Source organism: Lepus europaeus, chromosome 17 (genome assembly GCF_033115175.1).
Source record: "Lepus europaeus isolate LE1 chromosome 17, mLepTim1.pri, whole genome shotgun sequence".
NCBI lineage: Eukaryota > Metazoa > Chordata > Mammalia > Lagomorpha > Leporidae > Lepus > Lepus europaeus.
In genome coordinates, this window is record NC_084843.1 from 34,595,495 (window position 1) to 34,604,995 (window position 9,501).

General features: G+C 44.3%; 1 protein-coding gene across 1 annotated transcript in view; it reads right to left on the reverse strand.

Moving 5' to 3' along the window:
* HELLS (helicase, lymphoid specific) overlaps positions 1-8,284 on the reverse strand; it is a 42,797-nt gene extending 34,513 nt beyond the window's left edge. Inside the window, exons 1-2 of the mRNA XM_062213860.1 lie at positions 7,738-8,284; positions 7,281-7,402 (exon numbers count right to left, since the gene is read on the reverse strand). Coding sequence (XP_062069844.1) covers positions 7,281-7,402; positions 7,738-7,768 — 153 coding nt within the window. The 5' untranslated portion in view covers positions 7,769-8,284. The remainder of the gene's footprint in view (positions 1-7,280; positions 7,403-7,737) is intronic.
* Positions 8,285-9,501: the final 1,217 nt, after the last annotated feature.

Consider the following 9,501-nt stretch of genomic DNA (forward strand, 5'->3'; position numbering starts at 1 on the left):
CTCTTCTCTCTACCCCTCAAATTTCAGATACTGGACATATAGTTTCTCACATCTACTGAGTCAAAGATCCATTTAAAAAAAATTAGAGGGGCCAGTGTTGTGGTGTCACGGGTAAAGCTGCTGCCTGCCAACTCCAGCATCCCATATGGGCACTGGTTCATGTCCTGGCTGCTCCACTTTCAATCCAACTCCCGGGAAAAAAAAGTAGCAGAAGATGGTCTAAGTGTTTGGGCCCTGCTATCCACGTAGAGACCCAGATGAAGTTCCTGGCTTCAGCCTGGCTCAGCCTTGGCCACTGGGGCCATCTAGAGTTAACCAGTGGATGGAAGATCTCTGTCTCAGTCTCTCCCCCTCTCTCTGTAACTGATTTTCAAGTAAGTCTTTAAAAAGAACATCAGAAATCATCATGAGTGTTGCAGCACAGGTTAAGCCACTTTTAGATGTCTGCATCACATTATCAGAGTGCCTTGTTCAAGTCTCTGCTACTTCTCACTAACAATTGACTTCCTGATAATGCTCACCCAGAAGGCAGCAGATGATGGCTCAAATACTTTGTCCCTATCCCATGTGGGAAACCAGGACGGAATTCCTGGCTCCTGGCTTCCACCTGGTACATCACAAGTTACAGCAAGCATTTGGGGAGCGAACCAGTAGATATAAAATAGTTCTCCCTCTCTATCATGCTGCCTTTCAAATAAATCTTTTTAAGAAGTTAGAAATCGAAATTTAGAAAATATTTAATTCATGTTGGATATATTTTTTAAACAATCAAATGCTTTTAAATACATATAAAATCCTGTGTTATCAGTTTGATTTCAAAGAGAAAAAATAAAAAATCTCTTTGGTCAAAGAATAGAACATCTTATTTTAGAATTCTAGAACTATACTATGAAACTATGAACAAGAGGGGTCAGCACTGCAGCACAGGGTTAAGCTGCCACTTGTGATGCCACCATCCCATCCTGGAGTTCCAAATTAGTTCCTTACTAATGTACCAGAGAAAGTAGTAGCCAATGGTCCAATGCTTGGACCTCTGCTACCCATAAGGGAAACCCAGATGGAGTTCTGGGCTCCCTGGTTCAGCCAGACCTAGCCTCAGGTATTTAGACAACTTGGGAATGAAACAGAGGGTAGAAGATGCCTCTCTTGCTCCACTTTTCAAATAAATAAATCTTTTAAAAAAGAAAAGGGTATTAATTTCTTCAAGTCTATGGCTGAGAAAGAACCCTCCCTCAATTCACAATGACAAGAACATTAAAATATTTTAAAAGTTCACCACCATGGGGCACAAGGCAGAAAATAATTTTAAAAGTTAAATAGGTCAGTAGTCTATAAATTTTTTCTGTAAAGAGCCAGATAGTAGGTATTTCAGTATGGAACACTGGTCTCTATTGTAAATACTCAATTCTGCCTTAGAAGCAGTTAAGGACAGTAAGTAAACAAACAGGTATGGTTGTGTTCAAATAAAACTTTATTTACACAAACAGCTGCAGGGCAAATCCAGATCATAATCTGCCAACTCAATGTAAACTGAATTCCATAAAAAGCACCAAAGTGGGCTTAAGTGAGTCAAGTCAGAGTTTAATTCATCTATCAAAATTAAGGTATATATAAACCTGAGAAATCAACAATTATACTCCAGAGACTGTGAGTATAGGTGCCCCCATCCAGGCCATTTAAATCAGTTCAGATCCAGGATTGAAAACTATTTTGTAGTTCAAAGTTATCTGCATAGAACATTTTGGAAATAACTGCCAATACAATTCATATTGCCTAACACACAAAACAGATATTTAGTCAACATTGTTATTTTTTTTTTTAAAGATTTATTTATTTGAAAGGCAGAGTTATACAGAGAGAGGGAAAGAGAGGTCTTCTATCCACTGGTTCACTTCCCAGTTGGCCGCAACAGCTGGAGCTGCAGCAATCCGAAGCCAGGAGCCAGGAGCTTCCTCTATATCTTCCCACATCCTCTACAGCTTTCCCAGGCCATAGCAGAGAGCTGGATCAGAAGTGGAGCAGCCGAGACTTGAACCGATGCCCATATGGGATGCCGGCACTGCAGGCAGCGGCTTTACCCAATACGCGACAGCACCGGCCCCAATATTATCTTCAAATGTCAATTCCATGGGCTGGTATTGTGACACCAACTGCTGTATTTCCCATCCAGCTCCCCTTCTAACAAGGAGCAAAAGATGGCCCAAATACTTGGGCCTCTGCCACCCATGTGGGAGACTTGGTTGGAGCTTCAGGCTTCTCACTTCAGTCATGGAAGTGAAGCAGCAGATGAAAGCTCTCTTGTTTCTGTATCTCTCTATTTCTTTCTCTCTCTCTCTGTAACTCTGCCTTTTAAATAAATAAAATAAATCTTTAAAGAAAAAAAGTCAATTCTTTAACATCAATCCAACTCAATCAACAAACATACATGGAAGCACCGAATCTACACTACATCATATAAAGTTACTGGATAGAACACAGAACATTGACTTACACTATAGATGAGCTGATATATTATCTTAAAATAACAAGCATTAAAAGGTACAAATATACTTAATATTAAACTGTACAGTACAAGCTGTAAATTCTAAAATACAAAGAATTGTTAAAATTTAAGAAATCAGATTGCAGGAAATAGATGACATCAATGCTATAGGACAGATAAATGACTGAAGAGCTCAAAAATAGTTCTTGCAGTAAGCAATACTGGCTGTCTTAACAACAGCACTAAGAATCATACTTAAGTCACTTTAGAATTACAAAGATCTTTATAGATTTGGTAACATACATTGATAAGAGAAATTCTTATCAATTTTACCCAGCTAAGTGGCAGATTTAGTGTTTTGCTTTTTCAACTAAAACCAGTCACCTACTTTTCAACCAATATGAATGGAGAGGGAAAAAAAAAAAACAAGCCAAGGAAAAAATCCTAACTACTCCTTCCACCACAGTTAGTGGTTTCAAGTTAGAAGAAAGCAACTAAGAGTTTAAACTGGCTGAAAATCAGGAGCTATGAGTTCATTTTTATGTTCTAAATACACCCCAACACCTTGCACATTGTACCAAGGTCGTTTTGCTACTCCAACTTGTGATCTCTAAGACATCATTGCATATTATTGATTATATCTACATAGATATTATATCATCACATTAGCTTTCTTTTAAAATAAGTATTACAGGCCAGCACCGTGGCTCACTAGGCTAATCCTCCGCCTTGCACCGGCACACCAGGTTCTAGTCCTGGTCGGGACACCGGATTCTGTCCCAGTTGCCCCTCTTCCAGGCCAGCTCTCTGCTGTGGCCAGGGAGTGCAGTGGAGGATGGCCCAAGTCCTTGGGCCCTGCACCCGCATGGGAGACCAGAAGAAGCACCTGGCTCCTGCCTTTGGATCAGCGCGGTGCGCCGGCCATTGGAGGGTGAACCAACGGCAAAGGAAGACCTTTCTCTCTGTCTCTCTCTCTCACTATCCACTCTGCCTGTCAAAAAAAAAAAAAAAAAAAAAAAAAAAATTTAAAAAAAAAAACTAAATAAATAAAATAAGTATTACAAAAGCAATGGCAATAGTACGATATCTAAGAGAATAAGAAACACATTACGGAAAAACTGAAAGCCAAAAAATGCATAAATCACTCATTATCCTAGTTAACAACTTTTCAAACTCTTCTAGAACAGCCTTCCTTTTACTATTACCAATTTACTTCTGTGACTGCAATAGGCAGCCAATGAGAGATGAATATTATAAACAGAATACAAAAATTATTTGGAATTTAGAAATGAACTTTTAAATTTTGGTACAAAAAAATGGTACAAAAAACATTTCAGGTCTAATTTAAATCTACTTACTATCTTAAATCTGTACAAAACAAGTCAGCACAAATTTTAAAGTAATTACTTTAAGATGACATAAATGAAAAATTTCATTAAACCATACCAACGGCTAATCGTTCAATCCAGTTTTCCGTGTTTCAAAATTTTCCTATCTATTATTACTCTCTCTTGAATTAGCAATTTCATTGTTACATTACAGTGAATTTGCAGTTCCATCTGTGGAAAGCATGGAATGTCCAGCAGGAAGCATTTCTGAGTGGCTAGACTGCAAGAGTATGCCAGTGAACATAGGGTACAAATTCCCCATTGTCTCTCTTTTTTTTTTTTTTTTTTGGTTGACAGAGTGGACAGTGAGAGAGAGACAGAGGGAAAGGTTTTCCTTTGCCGTTGGTTCACCCTCCAATGGCCGCCGCAGCCAGTGCGCAGTGGCCAGCGCATCACACTGATCCGAAGCCAGGAGCCAGGTGCTTATCCCGGTCTCCCATGCGGGTGCAGGGCCCAAGCACTTGGGCCATCCTCCACTGCACACCCTGGCCATTGCAGAGAGCTGGCCTGGAAGAGGGGCAACCAGGACAGATTCCGGCACCCCTACCGGGACTAGAACCGGGTGTGCTGGCGCCACTAGGCAGAGGATTAGCCTATTGAGCTGAGGCACCGGCCTCCCCATCGTCTCTTATTGTCTCTCCCAACTTTTCTGTTTTTCTGTTTCTATTTCAACCTACACCCAATGTGAACCCTTTTACCTCTCCAAGAAATACTCCAACCCCAATCTTTCCCCTTCCCCCACTTCATTGGTAATGGTACTCTTTAAATCTTTCAGACTAACAAAGAGTCCTTTTAAAAGGAAATGTACTTGAAAGTCAAAGCAAATAACTTCAGCAAATGAATGTAATGCTCTAGGCTCTTCACAAACCTTAAAATTCCTAAAGCAAAGTAAATGCTTCATTAAGAAACTAAGGTAGCTCTTTCTCTCCTGTTTCTAAATCTCTGCCCATAAATACTGTATTCTCCCCAAATAAAAGAATCTTCACTTTTGTATAACAGTTTTTTAGGCCTCAAAAACATTTTTAATCTCAAATAGGAAGATTCTAAAAGTTAGTATTAGAATTCTCCAGTCATTGCAGCAATAACTGCTTATAAGTGTCAAGTATAAAACTGTATTTAATACAAATTCAATATCTGTACATAAAAAGACAATATAATAGCTATAGATCATGACATGACTTTAAAGCAAATTATACACTTGTACTGGTAAGGCTAGAAAGATCTGTTTACTCTTTAATGGAAAGATTGACCGTTAATGAATAAAGAAAATTACTGTTTTGGTTCTAGAATGTGTAACTGCTGAAGAAAAGCTATTCACAGCATGCCTATCCCTTGGTAACAATTCCAATAAATTCAAGACTCACTACATAATGATTAAAAGCTTTTAAATGCCACTGAAAGCAAGAGTCATTTTGACTAATTTTCATCAGCAGCAAATAAATACATAACTTTGTACTTTGACAGATCGGTTTTAAACGTAGGAAAACATTTCTTCCCCTAAACTAATGCTAAACTAATATTCAAGCTATCCTCCAAATGGTATTTCCCTACAACACTCTTCATGGGTGTGTTAAACAGAATAAATATGAAAATGCACTTCTTAAGATGGAAGATTATGTTCCTTCTACAACTTCTGGTCAACCACAGATAATTAGCAACAGCATTAGCATTACTAGAGTGAAAGTATAGCATGGTAGTTTAAAAGTGTGAATTCTGGAATCACAGAGACTACATTCAAATCTTGGCTCTGACATTTGCTAACTGTGGGATTGCAGGTAATTTCTATATGCCTCAGCTTCCTCAACTGTAAAATTAGGTAAACAGAACCTTCAATAACAGTTCACTAGAGTCATTAAAGTACCAAGTTTAAAAACTGACAACTTTATAAAGAATAGCTACTTTACAGAATAATTAGTTGGATTCAGTGAGAAAAACACGTAAAGAACTCAAAACAATACCCAACTTATAATACAAGCAGTCTCTCAGAAGTTCGTGGGAAATGTGTATTAGTTTTTGTTCATGAATATTTTGAAATATACTCTTAAAGGCCGGCGCCATGGCTTAACAGGCTAATCCTCCGCCTTGCGGCGCCAGCACACCAGGTTCTAGTCCCGGTTGGGGCGCCGGATTCTATCCCGGTTGCTCCTCTTACAGTCCAGCTCTCTGCTATGGCCCAGGAAGGCAGTGGAGGATGGCCCAAGTCCTTGGGCCCTGCACCCGCATGGGAGACCAGGAGAAGCACCTGGCTCCTGGCTTCGGATCAGCGCGATGCGCTGGCTGCAGAGGCCATTGGAGGGTGAACCAACAGCAAAAAGGAAGACCTTTCTCTCTGTGTCTCTCTCTCTTTCACTATCCACTCTGTCTGTCAAAAAATATATATATATACTCATAAATGCTCATGTTATCAATGGCTGACAAAAAATGATTATTATTGATAGAAGAGAGAAGGGAACCAACTGATTCATCACATGCTTTTGAGTGCACTGCTTTTCCCACTCAAATATTTTGTGATTGTGTTAACTCAATACTAAATGATGCATTTCCTGAGGGGCACAGCAGTTAAGGGCAGAACTCTGAAGACAGCCTAGTTCAAATTTGACTTCTGTGGCAAACTACTTCAGTGTCTTGGTTTGTAAACAGGAACCACAAAAGCATCTATATCATACTATTGGTATGACTAAATAAATTAATATAAGAAAATCAACACGCATTACTGAGCTGCCTATCATTCTTTTTCATGCATATACAACAAGTAAAGCAGTAGAGTAGGCATTCAGAATAAGCAAAAACTAGTTAACTACTAGTGTACAAAACAGATTTTCTGTATGAGAAAGCACAAGTACAATAACCTGCCACCATAAACAATGCATCGCATTTTTAGCTGAAGAATCTTATTTGCAAACAGAAACCCCCAAGGAACCAGAAACAAAAAGAGAAAGCAATTTCATCACTTAGTTGGGAAAATGGCACAAAACTGGAACAAACAATGTCACAGACCGGGATGCCAGCCCACCCTTGGATGCCAACTTCAACAGAACGCCCTCCGTCTCACTCACACCCACATTTACTTCCAGAGGTTTTCTAGATCGCTCGCTATTAGGCTTACATTTCAGGCACTAATTTAAATAAGCAAAGGCAAAGCTCTCTTCAAAGAGATGAGCCCACCTTGGAGCGTAGCAAGACTGCATCTTGCAGCTGCACGGCACCCAAGGATGCACAGGCTGCTCAGAGACAGTGTCCGTCCACACCCGTACACACTCACACGCCCCCACACACACCCACGCAACCACAGAGCAGCTCTCAAGAGGCCGAGACGCCACCCCAACACTTGCGAGAGCACAGACCACCCGTCCCCGGGAGCCGCAGGTTCCCGGCGGCCTTCAGAACAATGAACTTAATTCGCCAATTACCTTTTCGAGCATCTTCCGCTCCCTCTCCAGCCCGGCGGCCTCCAGCTGCTGCTCCTCCTCCAGCATGGCCGGGGTAATCACGGCGCTCTCCTGCTGCCCCACCATTTCGGGAGCCGGGGGCCCTGCGGGGAGAAGGCTTTCACACCGCCGTTCCGCAAACCGCCCCACTCCTCTGCTCCGACGTCAGACCACCGTCCTCGCTCCCCACAGGCATCGGAAGCCAGAGCGGGAGACCCGCGGGGCCGCCAGCAGCGTCCGCCAGTGCTCTGCGCCCCGGAGTACAGACCGGGATGCGCGGCCACTCGCTGCCCCCCGGGGGGAGGCGCTTCTACCAAGCAAATCTGTGCGGTCCCGAGGTGTCCTCCCCTCTCCCTCCTCACTCCCCAACCGGGAAGGAATCCTCCCCCAAGCCCCGCCGCAGGCTCCGTGCCGCCCGCAGACGGTTCTCCTCACTCACCGCCGCTGCTCGCGGGCTGCTCGGCCGGCATGGCTGGACCCTCAGCACGGGAACCAGGTCCCCGCCTCTCAGCACCTGCAAAGCCGCGCGCTAATTCCTCACAGACGCCGCTCAGCCAGCCTTCCACTCAAGAAGCCGGCCAGGGAAAAACGCGCGCTTCTACTTCGCGGGAAAATTCTGTCCTCTCGCGATATCTCCTGCTGCTCGCCCGCCTTCCGGCCTGGGCGGCGCGAGATTTGGCGCAGTGAGTGATTTCCTTAGGACCCGGCGCCGTAGTTGAGGTGAGCGTTGCCCCGGACCTGGTCCTGGGAAGACGGGGTTCTGCTCAGATCGGCCTTTTAGCCACCTCTGTGGTACTGGACGAGTCGGCCGAGAGCGGAGCGCCCGGTCCTCAAGCAGTTGATGAGAATTCCGAACTCCGCAGTGGTTCAGTAGCGCCCTTAACGGTTTGCTAGGCGCCTTCCCGCACTAGCTGAAGAGATGGGAGTACCCCCAGCCGACAGCCTCGCGGGGTATCTTAGGAAAGCCGTAGGAGGGCAAACACTGGCGAGCTCCTAGGCCAGCGGCAGCGCGCCGTGGCCGGAGCAGGGCTCCTCCGTGGGTGGGAAGGGGGAAAGAGGGGCGTGGTGTTTACACTGGACAGCGTCCCGGAAAGCCGTTTAGGATCAGGGAAAGCTGAATGCAGTGGTAAACGGAGCGCCCAGCAGGTGCAAGATTCAGAACCCGGAGAGAGCAGTCATTAGCGTGGACGCTGAAGGGGCTTTTCCTTACTGGTTGTCGCTTCAGCGTTCGACCTCACTTTTCTATACTGCGATCCTTTTCAGCTATTGCCTTTGTCACCCTCTCCTGTCCGCCCCCAGTTCCTCAGACTAAGCGGTATACCTGTTTCTTTCATTTCTTTAATGCTGTAGTGCACAACATTTTGGGGTAGGCCACAGAAAGCTTATAATTCACGTCTATCACAACCATCTTCCACACCTTCAAAACAGCACGGCGTTGGACACAGTGGTTATGCCAGCCCTTCGACGCCCACATCCCAAGTCAGCGTGCCTGGGGCCCCGGCCCCTCCTGATCCAGCTTCCTGCTAAGGCACAGTTGTGGGAGACAGCAAGTGATGGCTCAAGTGCTTGGGTCCCTCGTGACAGGCCAGATCCAATTCATGGTTTGGCATGCCCCAGCCTTGGCTGTTAGGGAAATTTAAGGATTGAACCAGAGGATGGGAGAACTCTTCTCTGCCTTCCAAACCAAACCGAACAAAACAAAAAAACTGAAGATTAGTAGAGCAGATTATTTTTATTCCTGCATTACATGCGAGAAAACCTATGTTCAGAGAGGATAAACTGACTTATCCAGAAGCCTACTTTGTGATAATACAGGAGGAAAACCTGATGTTTTGGTCATGGGGCCCGTACACGTGGCATAGTGGGTAAAGCTGTTGCCTGCGGTGCCAGTTCCAGTCCTGGCTGCTCCACTTCTGATCCAGCTCTCTGCTATGGCCTGGGAAAGCAGTGGAAGATGGCCCAACTGCTTGGGCCCCTGCATCCACATGGGAGGCCCAGAGGAAGCTCCTGGCTCCTGGCTTTGTATCAGCCCAGCTCCAGCAATTGTAGCCATCTGGGGAGTGAACCAGCAGATGGAAGACTGACTCTCTCTCTCTCTCTGCCTCTGCCTCTCTATAACTCTTTCAAATAAATAAATAAATCATTTAAAAAAAAAAATTCTGGGCCGGCGCCACGGCTCAATAGGCTAATCCTCCGCCTGCGG